This window comes from Podarcis pityusensis (genome assembly GCF_964106645.2).
Source record: "Podarcis pityusensis genome assembly, chromosome: 13".
NCBI classification, from domain to species: Eukaryota; Metazoa; Chordata; class Lepidosauria; order Squamata; family Lacertidae; genus Podarcis; species Podarcis pityusensis.
The window spans coordinates 11167643-11189400 of NC_138038.1; the positions used below are offsets into that span (position 1 = coordinate 11167643).

General features: G+C 43.5%; 1 protein-coding gene across 1 annotated transcript in view; it reads left to right on the top strand.

Moving 5' to 3' along the window:
- Positions 1-21758, top strand: part of TANC2 (tetratricopeptide repeat, ankyrin repeat and coiled-coil containing 2) — a 192730-nt gene that overhangs the window by 114480 nt on the left and 56492 nt on the right. The window contains exon 7 of the mRNA XM_080976441.1: positions 15170-15318. Within this exon, the coding sequence (XP_080832567.1) occupies positions 15170-15318 (149 nt within the window). The remainder of the gene's footprint in view (positions 1-15169; positions 15319-21758) is intronic.

Sequence of the window (21758 nt, forward strand, 5' to 3'; positions counted from 1 at the left end):
CTGACACAAGCCGAAGTGTTGTGTCTGCGCATGAGCGCAGCACGATTTAGCATGCGTGAATGGCGAAACCCAGAAGTAACCCATTCCGGTACTTCCGGGTTGCCAAGGGATGCAACACAAAAACATGTAACCTGAAGTGGACGCAAAGTGAGGTATGACTGTACTTGGGACAGCCCCACAAGATCTCAAGGGAAAGCATCTCAGAGCCCAAGCACTGAGAGGGCCTTGCCCGGTAAGCTATAGCCTTACCCCTCTTATTTGCCTTGCTGTGGTGGGCTCTTGGTTCCAGTATCCCAGAGAGACTACTGCAGTGGAACCTCTGGTTACGGCGGGGGCCCTGTCGCAACCCGGAGGCCCTGCCGCAACCCGAAAATGATGCACTTCAAAGCCCTATGTCTGCGCATGCGTGATTTAGTGTTTCTGCACATGTGCGAGTGGTGAACCCGGAAGCAACCTGTTCTGGTACTTCTGGGTTTGCTATAGACATTCGCTGAAGCGGATGCAAGCAGAGGCGGACGCAGAACAAGGTTTGACTGTAAATGCTTGGTAGAAGATGTTGCCCTTGTGAAATCTCACATTCTGCCTAGAGATTTTTGTATGGTAGAGTCTTCCCAAAATAGGCAACAAAATGTGAGAGAAGGGATGTGTGCACCATTAAATTGTGACAATTTTTTTTTTTTTTTTACAATAGCTACATTTCTAAATAAAATTAACATTGAGTAGAACATGGTTAAAAAGAACCCTGGAATGCCTTCCCACAAAGATGCAGAGAGTGAACACATCTTTTAAGATGGCTGTCTTTTATTTGCTACCTCCCTGGCAGCATTGTTCCTTTTCCTTGGCGGCTGGTGCGATTCTTCAAATGCTGCTGTTAGCATGGTGCAGCTAGTCACCTTACAGAGTTACTTTAAAGAGCTGCAAACTACTTTGGACTCTTTGAGTCTCTAGAAAGGAGTCAAACATAAGATACGGCACGGAGGCAAAAGGATCTTAAGAAATCCTGCAATCTTAGTAAAGGGTTCAGGGAAGCACAGATGGGAACGGGGAAAGGAAGGAGCTATTTCTGTGTGTCAGAGAGAGAGAGAGAAAGAAAAAGAAAGGAAGAAGTTATTAAAAGGAAGTAAGACACAAATAGGTATGTGGAGATCTAGGTAGAACATAAGTGTTCTTGAGAACCTAAAAGTTTATTCAGAAATATGTAAATGTATTCAGCATGTATGGATTTTTAGCTTAAAGAGAACAGAAAACAAAGCGCTAAGGTAACAGATTATTCCATCGCGTTGCTTAATTTGCCAAAGAAAGGAACTGGAATGGTTCAAGCATGATTGAGCACCATGCTCTGCTTCGGATGCCTGGCACCAGTTAATTCTATGCTAACCAGAGTATGTTTGCCCATAAATCCCACTAATTTAAGTGGAGCTTATTTGCTAGAGCATCTGCTTAGGATTACAACCCAACACTCTTGAAACAGGCTGAGGTAGCTTAATATTCCTGGACCCCAAATCTTACTCATACCCCAACTTCCACTCTATACAGTAGGACGTAATTCTGAATTACATGCAGAGAATTGAACCGCAAACCGCAACCAGTGATAATACAATCATACCTCATGTTACGTTTGCTTCATGATACGTTTTTTAAGGTTGCGTCCCGTGGCGACCCGGAAGTACCGGAAAGGGTTACTTCCAGGTTTCGTTGCTAAATCGCGCTTTGCGCATGCGCACAAGCGCCAAATCGCGCCACGCACCTGCACAGATATGGCGCTTCAGGTTGCGGGCTTTTCATGTTGCGAACAGGCCTCCGGAACGGATCCTGTTTGCAACCAGAGTTACCACTGTACCAGATGACAGTTATGCATTATTTTACATTTGAGAATGCAGTGTGTGATTTTCTGTGCTGTTCCACTGCAGTGAAAATGTCATGTGCCTGCTCTACTATTCATGAAGTCATTGAGTATATGTTTCTGTGGGGCTTTTTTTTTTTATGGGGCAAAATGATTTGTCTGTTGCATTGACTATTTCTTCTGTGCTATGTCTATCTGATCTGAACCGCCTGCCTGTAAGGAAGCTGTGTGAATGAATAATGATTATCCTGTAACTTTAAGAACTGGTGTCTGCTTTCTTCCTCCTCCCTCCCCATCCCTTTTCCCTTTTGTGTTTTGTCTTTTAAACTATAAGTCCGAAGGCTGGGGCTGTCTTATTTTTTATTCATCAGTAGAACCATTCTAGGAGCGTTTTCAATTGAAGATAAGGAAAATGATTTAAGTAAATAATGGATGCACTGATTGACTTAGGCAAGTCAGCCTTGACTAGCAGTAAAATGGGAAAGTAGGGATGAAGGGTGTTTGTGAACAGCGATTGATATGGTAGTCGGTGGTTAGCAAAAAATTTTTTGCTATAGATTCACTCAGTCTTGGGCTTGTCCTTTCAGCTTCAGTGTTTCCCACTTGTAAAATGAGACAGATGCTTTTTACAATGACTTTCACATTATTAATTCCACAATAAAAGTACTCTGTGTGTGTGTTAGAGATTTGTGTAGGTTCTCTGTGCAGCCCAAATTACAAGAGGCATGATTTGGGTGAGGTTTTTGGTTATCCAGGTCAGATCATGCTGTTACTCAGGCATCTCCAGTCAAATAAGGGACTCCTTTAAAGTCCCAAATTGCTCTGTTGGCTTGGGTGCCCAAAATTTCAACATTTTGCCATTTAAAATAAAGCAGCTGCTGCATCTTTTTTAAAAAGCAAAGCAAAAGTAATCCATTTATTTTTATTCTATTGCTTTTCTCTCCCCCCCCCCCCCCCAGGATTATGTTAGTTTTGTTCTTAGCTTGCAAACTTTTAAAAAAGCTTAGGGTCATTCTTCAGTTCGTCTCTGTTCAGTTGAAGGGCTCTTAATGTGATTTATTTCTGTGCTTTTTATTCTAATCCCTATCTGTTTTCCAACAGAACACGTTTGATTTCGCTTATTTTTCCTTGGGTTTGGGCTAACTTTTCTGTTACCCCACCCCTGCTGCTGCTGCATGTGTGCTGTTCGTTGTCCGACCTACCGTATTTTTCGCTCTATAAGACGCACCAGACCATAAGATGTACCTAGTTTTTGGAGGAGGAAAACAAGAAAAAAAAATATTCTGAATCTCACTGCACAGCTGTTCTGGCTTCTGGGATAGCTGCGCAGCATGCATTCGCTCCATAAGACGCACACACATTTCCCCTTACTTTTTAGGAGGGAAAAAGTGAGTCTTATAGAGCAAAAAATACAGTATATACATTAAAGCTGTTGTTTTCCTCCCAGTTTTAATTTGCTAACTTAAAGTTTCATCCTGCTCTCTTTGGTTTCAAGGTACCTGTGATTTCATCACATTGAATTACTATTGTCCAATATTTTTAATAACTGATGCTTTCTCCCTTCCGCTCTGTAGGCCTCATACTTTCCCAACACTCAGATAAGCCTGCTTGTCTCTGAAGTAGGCTCCCAGTGGTGTTAGGGACAGGCAACTCTGTCTTAGTTTCTCATTTTTCCGGTTGTGTTCTACACATTTCCACATCGTTTGCTGGATTGTTTTTTAAAATGTCCTCATGAAAAGTAATCAGCACTTTTATTTCTCACAACGCACACATTTTTACATGCCGTTTTGCCTAATACAGTCGTACCTTGGATCTTGAATGCCTTGACTCCCGAACAATCAAAATCCAGAAATGAGTGTTCCGGTTTTTGAACGATTTTTGGAAGCTGAACGTCCGAGGGGGCTTCCGCGGCTTCCAATTGGCTGCAGGAGCTTCCAGCAGCCAATCAGAAGCAACACTTTGGTTTTCGAACATTTTGGAAGTCGAAAGGACTTCCAGAACAGATTCTGTTTGACTTCCAAGGTACAACTGTATACTCTTTTTTTTTTTTTTTTTTGGGCAAAGCAGTTTCCCCTGGTAGAATTCAAAGCAATTTCCCTAAAACATTTTTTTTACTAATATATGCATTTATATGCACAGTTTACCCCAGTATACACATTTTTTACATATTACTTGGCTGAAGAACTGCACCGGGAAATGTTGAGAAGTGCAAATTTTGAAGGTTGGCCATGTTTTGGTTCACATATTCTTTCTAAAAGTGTAATATTTACTTCCCTTCAATGGAGAACTTCCCCATTGTCACTTAGAATTGCTGCAATGAAAGATTTTCTGAAAAAGAACAGCAGCCCCCTGTCTACATTTCAGACGGTCATGTCAGGGAGGGGAGGATATCTAGCATAACCATTCAGCTGCACTGGATTTTCCTCTCTCCCCCCCCCCCCCCATCTGACAACTTCATGGCTATGGGGGCTCTAGATGAGGGAGCTTTGTCTGTTACAGAACTATTAACATATTGTGAGCCAAAACAATTATTCTGGTTGTTTTTTTTTCAGACTTTTGAAATAAATACTAACTAGGGCACTTAAATCTTCCATTTCCCCCGAAGTGCTACTCTAGACTGTAAACCATAGAGAAAATGGATCGGAAGTTATTTCCTAAATGAGATAAATCAAAAGAAAAACTTTGGATTTTACCATTAGCTTAAATGATAAAGAATGTTACATTTAGCCTTGTTGGCCTGTTAGGAGACTTTGCAAGCTGGGAAATTAATGCATTCTCTGGGTTCTGTGATGGGGTGGGAGCAGATATATCAGAAAACAGGATACCAGTGTGGTTTCAAAATGTTGAGATAAGGGAATTCCTTTTATCAAAATGTGGTGTGCAGTGTATTGTCACTCATTTGCTAATCTGCAGGAAGTGTACAACATATGGTCAACTTTTATCTTTGTATAGCGTAACCACTCAAAGAACTCCCTTGTCAAGTAGGAATCTGGTAAAAATGCAGCATACTATCTACTACTCTATTGCACTGGCTCTCTGCAATTTCAGGAATACAGTCGTGCCTCGCAAGACGAAATTAATCCGTTCCGCGAGTCTCTTCGTCTTGCGGTTTTTTCGTCTTGCGAAGCACGGCTGTTAGCGGCTATTAGCGGCTTAGCGGCTATTAATGGCTTAGCGGCTTTAAGAAAAAGGAAACAAACTCGCAAGAACTCGCAAAACGTTTCATCTTGCGAAGCAAGCCCATAGGGAAATTCGTCTTGCGGAACGACTCAAAAAACGCAAAACCCTTTCGTCTAGCAAGGCATTCGTCTTGCGGGGCACCACTGTACATTACCAAGCTGGACATGTCAGTGGGGGAGAGATTTTTCAGGAACTTTTTCATATGAGAGCATGCCATTCTCTAATGGCAAGTCTGAGGAGATGGGCATAGAGGTTCTCCAGTACTTATTTGACTCATGTTGATGATATCAGCATTTTTCCTTATTTAGCCATCACCTGAAATGGGACCTTCCGTCTGTAGGCAAGGCTACCACTTCTTATAGCTACTGCATATATGGCCCCAAAACTCCTTTATGCATATGGGTAAGAGAGCTATGAGGGACGCGGGTAGCGCTGTGGGTTAAACCACAGAGCCTAGGACTTGCCGATCAGAAGTTGGCGGTTCGAATCCCCATGACGTGAGCTCCCGTTGCTCGGTCCCTGCTCCTGCCAACCTAGCAGTTTGAAAGCACGTCAAAGTGCAAGTAGATATATAGGTACTGCTCCGGTGGGAAGGTAAACGGCGTTTCCGTGTGCTGCTCTGGTTCGCCAGAAGCAGCTTAGTCATGCTGGCCACATGACCAGGAAGCTGTACACCGGCTCCCTCAGCCAATAAAGCGAGATGAGCGCCACAACCCCAGAGTCGGCCACGACTGGACCTAATGGTCAAGGGTCCCTTTACCTTTAAGAGAGCTATGAACTTAAGTTGCCATCTTGACCACTTGGAAACATTGCCCCCCTGCCTTGGTCTGTGTTTCCCTTTCAGTTCTGGATGAAAACCTTTTTATTTGTTCATGCTTTTTAGTTGTTTTAGTGTGGATATATGATATTATGCTCGCCTGCTGTGTTTCTGTGATTTATTTATTTTTTGTAATTGTATTGCTTGGTGATTTATTTTTTGTAGGCCTCTCTGAACATTTCAGTTGAAGAGTGACCAATAAATACTTTTACTAGCACTGATATTGTTGACTAGGGCAACAAAGGCGGTTCGAATCCTGAACAAATTTAGGGCAGAATAACCAAACTATTGTGGGAATATAAAGTATCCTGAAGTTGCGGACTCAGTTTGCCAGTCAAGCTAATGCTGGGCATCTTCATACTTAAAATGGCTCAAATATTTTGCGCAACGTGTTTATTCAGTAAAGGAATATTTAGTCCTAATTGTGCTTACAGTGTCCACGCTTGAACCTCGGGTGTGTAAAGTAATAATGAAGACGTGATTTCATTACAGCATGGAGGGCAATTTTCCTTCTTACTCATGAACCATAGTCAGCCCACTCATACTTAATATCTAGGGGAGGACCTTCCAAATGAGAGTATGGGATATTTCAATGTCTAGTGGAGGCACAGCACATCTCCTGCGGGAAATTAAGTATCACAGCAAATGAAAGCAAAACAGTAGTTAAAAGCTCAAATTTGGGAAACTGTTAAATGAAATGTGAATCGACTGCAGTGTCTTAGCCAAAGGTTTGTGGCTGGACAACTGCAACTGTTAACTGAGCTGGAGAAAGGAGGAATATGTGCCTTCCCCAGCTTTAGAAAGGTCTGCCTCGTATTACGGTAATTATGATTTATCATGCTAGGTTTTTTTCTTTAAAATGTTCCAAATTAAGTTTTAATATTTCTAGATTTCCTCATGTAGTAGTGCTTTCGTGATCTTTTAATTTATTACGCTAAACAAAGATCATTACTCTGTTGTCCCAACAACTGTACAGTGGTACCTCGGGTTACATACGCTTCAGGTTACATACGCTTCAGGTCACAGCCTCTGCTAACCCAGAAATAGTGCTTCAGGTTAAGAACTTTGCTTCAGGGTGAGAACAGAAATCGTGCTCCGGCGGCGCAGCAGGAGGCCCCATTAGCTAAAGTGGTGCTTCAGGTTAAGAACAGTTTCAGGTTAAGTACGGACCTCTGGAATGAATTAAGTACTTAACCCGAGGTATCACTGTATATGAATAATGTGAGCAACTGTGGACATTCTAAGTTGCATGATTGCTGACCTTCCCCTAAAACTTGCCCCCTCTAATGAAGCCTTGTCCATGTAAAGGCCAAATGAACCAACAGAGCTGGGTGTGAAACGTTGCAAATTATTCTGATGAAAATTACTGATAAGCAAAGTACATAATTTATTGAGCTGGACTTTTATAAGCCGTACCTTCTACAGAGCAGACAAAAGGAGACATTCTGTGTGGGACAGAATTCTTCTGCCAATAGGGAATACAGCTAAAGAAGAGTACTTGTAGAAAATGAAAGAATCTCTTGCACATCCCTTCCCCAAATGGGAGACCTTAACTTTTCCCCACACTCCTGTTTTGCTGTGAACTGTTTGAGCAGGGATCAGACAGACTTCATGTAAATCCTCTTTTGCATCTTAGCAGAACATAAGTCACTTTCTGGCCATCAATGAACAGGGGCAACACTGTTGTGTCCTAAATGTTAAGATCGCAGAAAGAAAAGTATATTATTTATTTATTTATTCGTTTGTTTGTTCATTCATTCATTCAAAGGTAAACCGGATGGTATTTTGAATGGATTTTGTTATGTAAGCCCTTTTTCAGAAACCATATATATTAATGCTATGTAGGTATGCATTGTAGTATGAATGAATTGTGTTTTGTATTCTTTGTTTATAGAATATATATAATAATGTTACGTTACTAAGCAAATTTAATAAAACAGTTTAAAAACAAAACAAAACATGGGGATATCAAAAAAAAATAAAATCATTCATTCATACCCCATACCCCACCTTTTTCCCTGACAGGGACTCATAGTGGCTTACAAATAAAATAGGAACAGCTAAAAATATTTTTTTATTGTTAAAACAATTAAACATTAATAGAAATAATACTGTATTTACGCAAATCTAATGTGCACCTCAATTTTCAAAACCTTGAAACCAAAAAAGTAAATGTGCCATCAAATCTTATGTGCACCCTAATTTTCACAATGTAATTTGGCCAAAAATGGTGTGCATTACATTCAGGTAAATACGGTATATGTCCCCCCCCCCCCCACAACAAACACGGCATGGCACCAGCCCTCTCATTAAAAGCAGTCAGTTCCCCAGTGTCTGTTGGAACAAGAAGATCTTTACCTGCCAGCAGAAGCACAACAAGGAGGGATCCAGTCTTAACTTTTTATAGGGTGGGAGTTTCAAAGTCTGAGAGCAGCCACAGACAATATGTGTTAATGACCGTAGTCCAGCAATTGCGAGGGGGGATGAGGCAAGTGGGAAGGAGAGCTTCTTTGGGGCAGCATTTGCCCCTCTCTTGAGCTGCCCATGTGAATGAAGTTTATTGAGCTAGTTGCTGGGTGAACTAAAGGTGAATTAAGTTTGTTTTAGGATAGAATTTTAAACGGTTTCTAGTTAATCAATCTTTATGTTCAGTCCCTCCTCACCCCCAGCAGGAGGCCTGAACTCATAGCCTACATTTTTTTAAATAAAGAAAAGTAAGTCAATCAGGCATCTTTAAAGAATGTTAGAAAGCAAAATGTGGAGGCAATACTCTAAAACTTATTTAGGCAAATATGGAGGCACTGCTGTTGCTAAGGTTGCTTAATCACTTAATCACTGTTGCTAAGCAATCCGAAAGAAGCAATGTATTCTTCCTCCTGGGGAGATTCACACTCTTCCAACAAGAGCACTTTGCAGTGAGAAATAAAGGAACAAAGTAAATGATGACTCGTCCTTATCAGCTGTGTGGAAGGCAGAAGTTAAACAGGGTAATACAATAATTGGGAAAAGCCTCACCTTTTCACATTCTGTCAATCACACATGTTATTTCAGTATAGCACCTGATTTATTTTTGAACACTGTACTTCAGCACAGCAGCCTTTAACATTCTGGATGCTATTTTTGTTGTTGTTGTGGATGAACTGAACTAGCAGTTCACTTTGTTAAAGGAAGAGCTTGCTCCTTTTTGGACAGGATGAACCTGTACTAGAAATAATAGCTGAAAATAGTTGGTGTGCTTTGAGTACATTTTGGTTTTATCCAAAGAAAGCATTATCACAAATGCACCACCTGTTGTTGCATATATATAGAATGGTTGAGTTAGCTGGAGAAATGGGCAAGAAATCAACGAAATGGAGTTGCTGGAAAGAATTACCGTAAACTGTTGATGAGTAAAAACTTAATTAAAACATACTAGAATGCACTGGAGTCAAATTTGAGAAGCTATAATAACATTATGGAAGAAATACTAAGTTTCGAACCCAAAATATTCTTGCTAAGCATTAACAATATCTGGAGAGAACGAGGGGGTACTGTTCCCTATAACAGCCAAGCTAATATATGCCAAATATTGGAAGACTCTAGAAATACCTAAATTAAGGGAATGGTATGTAAAGTAATCGAATACATCTGTTTTAAGTCAACTAACAAGGGCACTGTAGAGGAAACAGGAAGCATGTACCATATTTTTCGCCCTATAAGACGCACTTTTCCCCCTCCAAAAATGAAGGGGAAATGTGTGTGCGTCTTATGGGGCGAATGCAGGCTCCTTGGCTTCAGCGATAGCAACGCGAAGCCTCCGAAGCCTGCGCTCCGGAGGCTTTGCGTTGCTTCCGCTAAAGCCAGGAGAGTCTGCTCTTTGAGGCTGGCGGTGGGGGAAAGCAGCGCTTCCCCCATCGCCAGCCCCAGAGGATGGGGGGCAGCGGGAAGGCGCACGACGCCTTCCCGCTACTCTCCAACCCGGCTTGGAGGCTGGCGGTGGGAGAAAGCAATGCTTCCCCCATCGTCAGCCCCAGAGGATGGGGGGGCAGCGGGAAGGCGCACGACGCCTTCCTGCTACTCTCCAACCCGGCTTGGAGGCTGGTGGTGGGGGAAAGCAGGCTTTTCCCCAAGGAGGGAGAAGGGACTGACTGGCGGAGTCCGTCCCTTCTCGCTCCTGTGGGCTTTTGCGGGAGATGGGGGAATTCCCTCACCTCCCGTAAAAGCAGGAAAAAGCCGTGTGCTCTTTAAAGGGGCTGCGCGGCTTTGCTGGCTTTTCTAGGAGGTGGAGGAATTCCCCCACCTCGCAGAAAGGCCCGCAAGAGCTGCGCAGCCTTTAAAGAGCGCGCAGCTCTTGGGGGCTTTTCCCCAAGGAGGGAGAAGGGACAGACTGTCGGAGTCCGTCCCTTCTCCCTCCTGTGGGCTTTTGCGGGAGATGGGGGAATTCTCCCGCAAAAGCAGGCAAAAGCCGTGCGCTCTTTAAAGCGGCTGCGTGGCTTCTGCTGGCTTTTCTAGGAGGTGGGGGAATTCCCCCACCTCGTAGAAAAGCCCGTAGGAGCCGCACAGCCTTTAAAGAGCGCGCCGCTCTTGGGGGGTTTTCCCCAAGGAGGGAGAAGGGACTGACTGGCGGTTTCAGTCCCTGCTCCCTCCTGGTCGAAAAGCCCGCAGGAGTCGCGCGCGGCTCCTGTGGGCTTTTGCGGGAGGTGGGGGAATTCTGCCACCTCCCGCAAAAGCAGGAAGAAGGTCTTGGAGTAGCGCACAGGCTGCGTGCAGCCTGTCCGCTGCTCCCAGAGCTGCGGGGGGGAATCAAATTTTTTTCCTTGATTCCCCCCCCCCCCGAAAACTAGGTGCGTCCTATGGGCCAGTGCGTCCTATAGGGCGAAAAATACGGTAATTAAAATTTGTTTGAAACAGAATAGAGGGTTGTATTCAGTGTAGCACTAAAGTAAATGTCTTATTAGTGCAAAAACAGATTGCACGCCGGTGGCACAGCGGCAGCAGGAGGGCCCATTAGCTAAAGTGGTACCTCAGGTTAAGAACGGACCCCTGGAACGAGTTAAGTCCTTAACCCGAGGTACCGCTGTATAGATGAACAATCTTGAAGAAGCAGATAAAAAATGACTTTTGCAAGAGTAAGTCTTCACGGATGCTGTTGCACCTATGTGTGCACTGTAGGTCATTTGATTCCATTTTTGTTTGACGTGACACATCTTTTTGAGGGAGATCTGGGAGAACATCCAAGCACATTTCAGTTTTATTAGTGTCCATGTATTGTTTACTCAGCAGGCACCATCCAAATGCGAATCCTTCCACCTTGAAAGGAGCTAAATGGTTGATGTGTGTAACACCCAAATTGTTTTGTTACCTTTAAGCCCTAAACTGTTTGGGGCCAAGTTACTTGAAGTAATTGCTGTGCATATAGGTCCTAACAGACCCTGTTAGCAGACCCAGCATCAAAATCAGCCAGACCTAGTAGCTAGAAAAGGTTGTGGCCCTCTCACTTGAACTCCCTTCCATGTTGTTGTTGTTGTTTAGTCATTTAATCGTGTCCGACTCTTTGTGACCCCCTGGACCAGAGCACGCCAGGCACTCCTGTCTTCCACTGCCTCCCGCAGTTTGGTCAAACTCATGCTGGTAGCTTCGAGAACACTGTCCAACCATCTCGTCCTCTGTCGTCCCCTTCTCCTTGTGCCCTCCATCTTTCCCAACATCAGGATCTTTTCCAGGGAGTCTTCTCTTCTCATGAGGTGGCCAAAGTATTGGAGTCTCAGCTTCATGATCTGCCCTTTCTTTAGTCTCTTTTTAAACAGGCTTTTAAAGACTTTCCTATTTCAGCCTGCTTTCACTTACTGTTGATCTGGAGTTGTTGTTGCTCTTTCTGGATTGGGAGTGATTGCTGATCTGGACTGAGTTGTTTTCATGTAACTATCTTATTTTAATCTTTTTACATGTGTACTATGTTTTTAAATTGTCTTTGTTTAAGCTGATACTAGTTTTACCTTGCAGAGTCTTTTGCTTGAACTAGCTGGATGTAACTACCTAAATAAAGAAATTGCTCTACAGAGTTCCATGCAAAGATATACAGAGTTTTGGATCCCTTCCAATCGGGATTCAGGCCTCATCACGGGACTGAAACTGCCTTGGTCGCACTGGTTGATGATCTCCGGCGGGCTAGGGACAAAGGTGAGAGCTGTTTCCTAGTTCTGCTGGATCTCTCAGCGGCGTTTGATACCATCGACCATAACATCCTTCTGGACCGTCTTGAGGGGCTGGGAGCTGGGGGCACTGTCATACAGTGGTTCCGCTCCTTCCTCCTGGGCCGTGTTCAGAAAGTGGTGGTGGGGGATGAGTGTTCAGACCCTTGGGCTCTCACTTGTGGGGTGCCTCAGGGTTCTGTCCTCTCCCCCATGCTTTTTAATATCTATATGAAGCCGCTGGGAGAGATCATCAGGGGGTTTGGACTGGGTGTTCATCAGTATGCAGATGACACCCAGCTCTACCTCTCCTTTAAATCAGAACCAGTGAAGGCGGTGAAGGTCCTGTGTGAGTGTCTGGAGGCGGTTGGAGGATGGATGGCGGCAAACAGATTGAGGTTGAATCCTGACAAGACAGAAGTACTGTTTCTGGGGGACAGGAGGCGGGCAGGTGTGGGGGATTCCCTGGTCCTGAATGGGGTAACCGTGCCCCTGAAGGACCAGGTGCGCAGCCTGGGAGTCATTTTGGACTCACAGCTGTCCATGGAGGCACAGGTTAAATCCGTGTCCAGGGCAGCTGTGTACCAGCTCCATCTGGTACGTAGGTTGAGACCCTATCTGCCCGCGGACTGCCTCGCCAGAGTGGTGCATGCTCTGGTTATCTCCCGCTTGGACTACTGCAATGCGCTCTACGTGGGGCTACCTTTGAAGGTGACCCGGAAACTACAACTAATCCAGAATGCAGCAGCCAGACTGGTGACTGGGAACAGCCGCCGAGACCATATAACACCGGTCTTGAAAGACCTACATTGGCTCCCAGTACGTTTCCGAGCACAATTCAAAGTGTTGGTGCTGACCTTTAAAGCCCTAAACGGCCTCGGTCCAGTATACCTGAAGGAGCGTCTCCACCTCCATCGTTCTACCCGGACACTGAGGTCCAGCACCGAGGGCCTTCTGGCGGTTCCCTCACTGCGAGAAGCCAAGTTACAGGGAACCAGGCAGAGGGCCTTCTCGGTAGTGGCGCCCTCCCTGTGGAACGCCCTCCCACCAGATGTCAAAGAGAACAACAACTACCAGACTTTCAGAAGACATCTGAAGGCAGCCCTGTTTAGGGAAGCTTTTAATGTTTGATGTATCATAGTATTTTAATATTCTTTTGGAAGCCGCCCAGAGTGGCTGGGGAAATTATTATTATTATTATTATTATTATTTTTAAAAAGTGCATAGACACTTTTTGTTATGTTTACCCCTCTTTTGTAACTGCATAATTAGCTGTTTTGGACTTTTCAAAGGAGCATAGGGGAACACAATGGAATGCTTGACTTGACTTGAATACATTTCATCCTAGAACTATTAGGGCCTCTTGTGAAATAGTGGCTCAAAATCTGAGCAGGTGTGGTGAAAATTCTTACCTCAGTTTTATTTTGTGTGTATGAAATTGGATGCACAATAAAATGGTCTTCTGCTATGAATGAAATTCTCCTGAAAACATCTTGAGAGTATGAAAACCCCTTTTGAGGCACATTTAAAAGACAAGTCACGCTGCATTATTAATATTCCGGTTGTTCGTAAAACGGCACTCTCTGCTTGCACCGTATATCATTCCAGGAAACAGCTGCTTCAGCTAACGACTGTTGCTTGTGCTTAGAGCTCTCAGACATTTTCCTTGTGAGTCAAGAAATAGTTTCCCCTCCTCCTGAGTGTAGCTAAGCTGCTGCAGAATCTGGGGCTAGATAGAGAAGATGGTATGTCTATTCAGCACTTACTTGAGAAACTAGGAATGTTCACTCATATGATCTGATCACGCCAAGGCCAAACCTCAGTGGCCCCCTGGAATGGTGCCACTTCTGGACTCATGGCCAGCCCCGACCTGGGCGCCCATTCAGCACTGATGCTACCTTCATCGGGACTGTCTGGTTCTTCAGCTGTTGTTGCAAGTGCCACCACTACTAATCACTCACCTACCCTCCTCTCCCTGGGCCCAGATGTGTCTCCTTGATGGGCAGGCAGACAGACAGACAGTCATGCTTTGTAGAGCCCTTCTCTGTGTCAAGCCCATCAGCTTGTACCTAACTATGCTTGCCCCTATGCCATCATCATTTATATCATCTATGCTAGACACCATTGAGCGGTTGTTACATGAGATAAACAACAGGATGTGCACAGTCTGCGCCTCTTGCTCATTGTCATATTTTGTACACTGCTGGTGTCTCTTGAGGAAAACCCGTTTGCTTTGCTACAAATACTTGCCTGCTTCACTGAAAACCCTGAGGAAGTTCTGAACTAAGACCTCCAGGAAGATAAAAAAGGAGTGGCCACTGTTTGTGTTAGGATCACAGGGTACAAATATCTGCAGAATGGGGTGAGGTTTGTTTTGTTTGCCTGTGTAACAGTGTAGTGTGATAATACAGTGACAAGACATGCTGCTCTTTGAGCCTTCACCTATCTTAATTCAGAACCATCTCTCAGAACAATCTAGCTAAAAGCAGTTCACCCCCTTGACTGCTGCTTTTATGTTGAACATTAAAAAAATGCTATTTATTTGTTTTTTAAATTAACGTAAGCTGCCATGGGCCAGTTTTGATAAGTATATAAAAATTGCACTGTTTAAACATGTAATTCAGGAGCAACTCTCATGAGCATATGTGTGTATAAACATTTCTTGGCTTGAGATTTATGGATGTGTTTCTAAGTTTAAGTTTGTAACACTGAAAACAGTAGCAAGGGCCTAGTATAAGAAGAGTTTTCTGTACATACAGACTCAACCAGTTTTGTTCAGAATTGTTCATAGGGGTTATTTATTTGCTTGCTTTGTAATTGTGGACCTGCAAAGTTCTCTCTAGGAAATTGGAATCTTAAGTATTCGGTAACTTTGAAGAACTTTTCTCTTTAATTATTAAAAAAAAAGTTTCTGGTCCTTATAACAGGCAGTTGGATTGTTTCTATCCTATAGGTGCAATGAGATAATTTGTTTAGAAGTGAGCAAACACTCTTGGTGGGAGAAAATGGAACTATATATTTGGTATATCATCATCATAATCTAATTTGAATATTGGGAAGAGATAGTGAGGTGGGAAAGTCCTGGGAAACATTGGATAATGATGTTGTGAAGTATAATTTTTACAGTTGACATCCTATTTCCGCCCCCCCTCTCTGCAGGTGAAGCTGAGCAGGAACTGGGACCCCCTCCATCTGTAGATGAGGCAGCAAACACACTCATGACTCGCCTGGGCTTCCTCCTGGGAGAGAAAGTCACGGAAGTGCAGGCAGGGCAGCAGTACAGTATGGAAGTACAGGAGGACAATCAGGTGGGTTTGTTTTGTGCTGATTGATAGTGATTTGACTGTGTCTTGTTCCTTGACGTAACGCTTGATTTGCAAAATGAGGGGTTCTGTTAAAAATATAATACCCGGAAGGCATGGCTCGTAATCTAAGATTCATCGGAGATTACTTCATAGGCTCTCTCTTCTCTAGTGGCAGAGGTAGGAGAACCATGTCCCAATGAAATACAAAATGCTGATTTCGAATTGTGCGGCAACCGTAGTAGATTGGGACACAGCTGAAGTGGGTGCAAAGCTTGTCCCCTGTGGCCCAACTTGTTCCCGCAAGCTCAGATTAGTGGAGCAGGAGAGTTGAAAATAATGCCACATCTGGCAACCAATGTGCCCCTTTGGTTTCAGAAGTACATTGGTAGGGGAGTCTAAAAAGCCCAGGACACAAATTTTCATGGCCCTCTAGCGGCTATAGTGGTTCGTTTATCAGAAGTAATGTATTTAGTATTAAATCTGTAAGTGTATATGTGATTGTGACCAAATTAAGCCTCCTGGGCCTCCTAGACTGTGGAAATTTGTGCCTTCGGCTTTTTGGTCTGGTCTACCCATGTACTAAGGGGCACGGGTGGCGCTGTGGGTCAAGCCACAGAGCCTAGGACTTGCCTATCAGAAGGTTGGCAGTTTGAATCCCCATAACGGGGTGAGCTCCCGTTGCTCGGTTCCTTCTCCTGCCAACCTACCAGTTCGAAAGCACATCAGAGTGCAAGTAAGATAAATAGGTACCGCTCCGGAGGGAAGGTAAATGGCGTTTCCGTGCACTGCTCTGGTTTGCCAGAAGCGGCTTAGTCATGGTGGCCACATGACCCGGAAGCTGTATGCTGGCTCCCTCAGCCAATAAAGCGAGATGAGCGTCGCAACCCCAGAGTCGGTCACAACTGGACGTAATGGTCAAGGGTCCCTTTACCTTTACTTTACCCATGTACTATCTGAAACCCAAGGGTCACTTTGTTTGCCAGCTGTGATTTTTCCCCAGCTCTCCTACCCCACTATGAGAGCCAGTGTGGTGTAGTGGTTAAGAGCGGTAGTCTCGTAATCTGGGGAACCGGGTTCGCGTCTCCGCTCCTCCACATGCAGCTGCTGGGTGACCTTGGGCCAGTCACACTTCTCTGAAGTCTCTCAGCCCCACTCACCTCACAGAGTGTTTGTTGTGGGGGAGGAAGGGAAAGGAGAATGTTAGCCGCTTTGAGACTCCTGAAGGGAAGTGAAAGGCGGGATATCAAATCCAAACAACTCCTCTTCTTCTTCTTCTTCTTCTTCTTCTTCTTCTTCTTCTTCTTCTTCTTCCCACTAGAAAAATATTTTTCTATCTGCAGATGGGGGCCTCCCCCATTTACATTTTTAATGGGGGGAGGGGGATGCTCCCATTTTCAAGCTAGTGATGGCTCTGCTACAGGCAGCAGAGTTCTTGTGGAGCTCCCAGTACCATGATCTGCAAACTAATTTTAAAATAGAATGAAAAGAAACTTTTGATTTTTGAATGTTTATTAAATAAGCTGAGTTGTACATTCTAATGATGTTAGATAAAACAGGATAACAACTACCTCAAATAATAATTAGTAGCTAGGTTTACATCGAATAACAAAAATTAACAAATATATCCAATCAATATTAAATTACTTAAATTTAAATCAAGTTAACAAGAATCACACACAGTTATTCAGATCATTCCCAAAATAGAACAGAGTTGCTCTGCATCATTCCAATATTGAATAAAAAGGCTTCATTTGTCAATGATATCACTGTGTTGCCTTCCCTCTATAACCTATCAAATTTGTAAGTTTAATTGAGTAAACTGTATCTCATACCCTCAGGCACCCGTTCTCTAAAGACAGTGGATTGATCTTTTTCCATTTATGACTGATAGTCATTCAGGCAGCCGTTAATAAATGAAGTACTATTTCTGTGCCCTCAGTTTAAAGCGATGCCCTTGACAAAGCCAAATAAAATTAACAATGCAAATGAAATAATTTGTAGACATTTCTTCCTCCTGATGGCTCTAGTTAAGGCGCTTGCAAATATCTTAGGATTGCCATATTTCAAATGGTAAAAATTCAGACGCAAAAAGTTTTTGAGCTTTTTTAGGGCAATTGCCTGATAACCACTCTGCCAATGCCGAGCCAAAGCCCGGGTCACCCGAGCCTGAACCAGAACCGCCTACGCACCATTATTTTTTATATTGAAAAACGCCCCAAATCCATGACATTTGCTTTAAAATGTAAAATCCCCCCTGGATGGGCATGTAGGACCCCCAAAAGAGGACATGTCCAGGAATTCCCAGACTTATGGCAACCCTAAAATATCTGCCTGTGGATCAAGCTTTCTCCTCTCCTCACAGTGGCTGCAAATAAGCCCAGCTAGAAGTGCTTTCCCACCAAAGTTTAGGTCGACCTTGCATGGATATCACTATTTCTTATTTCAACAATTTATATGCTACTTAATCACAACAGTCTCTAAGCAGTGTACAAGAAACTCAATGCAATAAGAATGAAAATCAGTTAAAATCATAAAATTAGAATTGTTAAAATGCCTGTTGGAATAAAGAAAAAAATTATTCACGGAGCACCAAAAGTTCAACAGGAAAGGGGACCTGCATGACTTCAACCAGGAGCTCCATAAAGCATAGCTGTCAACCGTCCCTTATTTGGCGGGAAAGTCCCTTATCCGTGTCCCGCTGATGTCCCTTATTGATGATGTCCCTTAAATTTCCCGGGTTTCAAAGGAAGCAGCTCTTCTCCCTCCCTCCCTGCCGGCTAGAGAGGAGGGAGGCTCCAACTGTGTTGCTTGGCTGCGTTGCTCACCCAGTAAGGAGTCTAAGAACGACTGGGGGGTGGAGCTTGCATGCCTTGTGCCGATCAAATCGGCCGCGTTGCCTGGGGACTCGCCTTTGCTCAGCGCTTCCCAGCAGAGAGGTGATGGTGGTTTTCCTTGCTGCATCCCCTTTGCCGGGTTGCTGCGCTATGGGAACCACTGCTTGAGGCTTCGTTTGGCTGCTGGCTGGGCTTTCTGCCTTTGGCTTGGAGGGGCTCAGAAGTTGAACATACTTGTGCCCAAAAAATCCCTTATTTTGGCTGCTGGTCCCTTATTTTCAAATCTGTAAGTTGACAGCTATGCCATAAATTTGGGCTCCAGGTTGATATGAGCTGTGCCTGTGAGTCATGGGGCACCATTAACGTTGACCCCCAAAGACCTCTGTGATTGGGAAGACTCTCAGAGCAGACTGTTTGTTGCACACAAATCCACTTCCTCTCCTTTACTCACTCCAGGCTGAGTCGGTATTGAACAGTATATGAGTGCAAAAGCAGGGGCAATGTTTCTTGCACTCTCAGTACTCTAGCTCTAGATTTGGTAGCTAAAAGTATTCTGTACAGATGGTATTCGGACCCAGTTCAAGTCATGGTACCCAGAGTTCATTCATATTGACAGTCCTGCTACCAAACTCAAGCCTTGGGGCATATCTTGGAAGGGGCAGTTCTGATATCTAGCACAGGCCCTGGTATCTATAGTTCCTTAGTGCTGGCAGAGATTCTATTCCTGATTCCAGCTGTCAGTACAACAGTTTTTGATACCCAACTCAAACCTTGGTAAATGGCATTTTACCAAGACATCTTTCTGAAGTCCTTTTGCAAGTGGTTTGCTTGCAGACAGACTTCAAATGCGAGCCCCTTTCAAGTTGTCACAGGATGTCATAATGGCATCAAGTGATTGACAGGTGACGTTGGCCTGCGTGGGGTAGAGTGGGAAGGATCTGGCATACCATATGGATGCACTTAATGCCCTTCAGCTTAAATTGTATTGAGATTTTAATCGTAAACTTTTTTGGGGGGGTATATAAACACAGTGGCGTAGCGTGGGTTGTCAGCACCCGGGGCAAGGCAAGTAATTTACGCCCCCTAACCCGTGGATTTGCGCCCCCTAACCCATGGATTTGCGCCCCCTAACCCTAACCCCCAGATGTTGCGCCCGGTGCGGCCGGCCCCCCCTGCACCCCCCACGCTACGCCACTGTATAAACATTCTTATGAATAAATAAAATGCGTTGGGAAGTGGAATTTCATGCAGTCCCACCTTTAAGGTCATTCCATTCCAGCTTGAAAGGTGTCCTCAAGTGACAGCCTCCCAAACTGGGATTGGTTGGCTGGCTGTCTTTGAAGGCACAATCCCCATCCACCTCTTTGAGATGCCTTGTAGGTTTGCAAGTGGGAAATGTCTGAACTCTCGGCCCATGCAGTCTCTACCTGCAAATTCACCCTCTAGCTGGCTATTTGGTGGCTCTGCACTGGGTGACGTTTAAGGTGAGAATCACACGGAGCTAGCTGACCTGACTGGAAGAATCCGCGGCCAGAAAGAAGAGGAGTTTCAAGAGGACTGGAGGAAATTCGAGGACTATTTGAATAAATATTGTAATATAAAAATAAAAAATATATAAATATTTTTTATAATAAATAATACATAAATATATAAAAATTAGAAATTACTTGAAAGAAAGAAATAGGCCTAGGATTAAATTAAGTTATAATTAAATAAATGGGATTTAGAATGTTAAGAAAAGTGAATAAGATGGACTATAATTGGAAATTGTTTTAGTTTAATAATGATATTGGAAAGCTGTTACTTTTAATTACAAGGAAACTCAGAAGGGAGGGATTTGAGGAAGTCAACCAAGATGTTTAAAAGGTCGGATTTGTGAAGAATTAAGTTTGTTGTTATTGTTTATCTGTTTATTGTTCCCCCCTTCCCCCCCTTTCTTTTTTCTTTTTCTGTTTTTGTGTATCATTTTGCTTTGTGGTTTGTGTTATCTCTGTGGAAAATCTAATAAAAAATTTATATATAAAAAAAGGAGAATCACACGGGCTGACAACTATCACAATCCCCTCTTTCAAAGCCACTTATTTTCTGACTGTCAGGGGCAGCCTGACAGCCAGGGAGGCAGTGTGTCTGGGTAGCGTTGAAGGCAAGGATGTGTACAAACATCCTTTTTCGTTAGCTTATTTTTAATGGGCACTTAATTGAATAGATCAAAGCAGAGAGCAGAGACTTCCGTTATAAGTGGTTCCTTGTGTTCAGGGATTAAAAAATAGATTCCATCTTCTTATAAAAAAGCAAATATGCTTCTGGAAGGCAAGGACAAGAAGGTATCTGTGGAGGAATGGTTGCATTCTGTAATAGATTTATATCTCTGAGCTAGTTTTTGCATGAGCAGGTTTCTGATGGGCTTTGAATACTTTCTGTGTATGTAAAGGAAAAATAATACCTGTAAAAGCTGTTTTCTGTGAGTGGTACTTTCGTTAAGGGCAGTGATAAGGCTGTAGTGAGGCATGGGCAAATTGGGGTGGTTTTGTTAAGAATTCCTCTTGTCCCAAATCAGTGAGTGAACGTAATAACTTTGGCCTAGATGCAGTGTGATGCCTTGGAATTATATAGCAACACAACACAAAGGCCCTAACTTCAAATAGCCTGGTTGAAAACTCAATGAGACTTAAACATGAAAAACAGCACTTAAAATGGGCTGAAGCACTAAAAGGACCTGGTTAATTAATGTCAGATACACGAGATAACATTCATGTTATATTTTGCTGAACTAAAATTTCCTTTGCTTTGCCATTTTGAAATATATTAGCAATTTGGTCCCTATGATGTACATGGGTTATATGTGCTTGAACAAGAGACTGATAGCGGCTTCAATTTAGGCCTGGTGGAAGAGTTTTCCAGTTGAGATTCCTTCCTCATGCAATGAGCAATCTGTAGGAGAAGATGATAAAGTATGATGGTGCTCTGAATCAGCTAGCAGGAGGTTGTTATATTAATAGCACTGTTACCCCTTTCCTTCAACCCTCTCCAAGTCTCTTTCCACTCATTGTAGCTTACTGCCACTACACATAGCAGCAAACCTACCACTGGAACCTGTCTGTCCTGGGATTGATTGCTCAACATAATGAATCATTGTGGGGGAAATTGTTTGGATCACCAACCGTTGTCTTGCTAATCATAGTATCTGGTGTTTGGTTGAGAATCGAGTTATTAATTTCCCCATAACGTTCATATCCCATTAAGTAAAGAAAACCACTCTGAGATGCAACAGCTTGCAGACTGTCTCTTTTGCCCCTGGGAGTTTCTTATATAACCAGAACTCCTGAAAAGCCACTTACAATCAATAAAAAAAATAAGAGCCCTGTTGGTTCAGGTGGGGTGCTTGGGCTGTTGGCAGTGGTTCTCTTGCCTCTAGTCATTCTGTGTCGCTAACAGATTTTGTGTTTTGCTATCTAGTGTAAAGGCTTGTCTTTCTTTGCTTTATTGGGAAGAGGTGCTCTGCTTCTTGCCACACTTATGTATTTGCTTTCCGAAGAAGTGAGAATTTTCACAAGCAGCAGTAGAATTTCTGCAGCAAATTCTATCGCTTCCCTCACAGATACCCAAGCA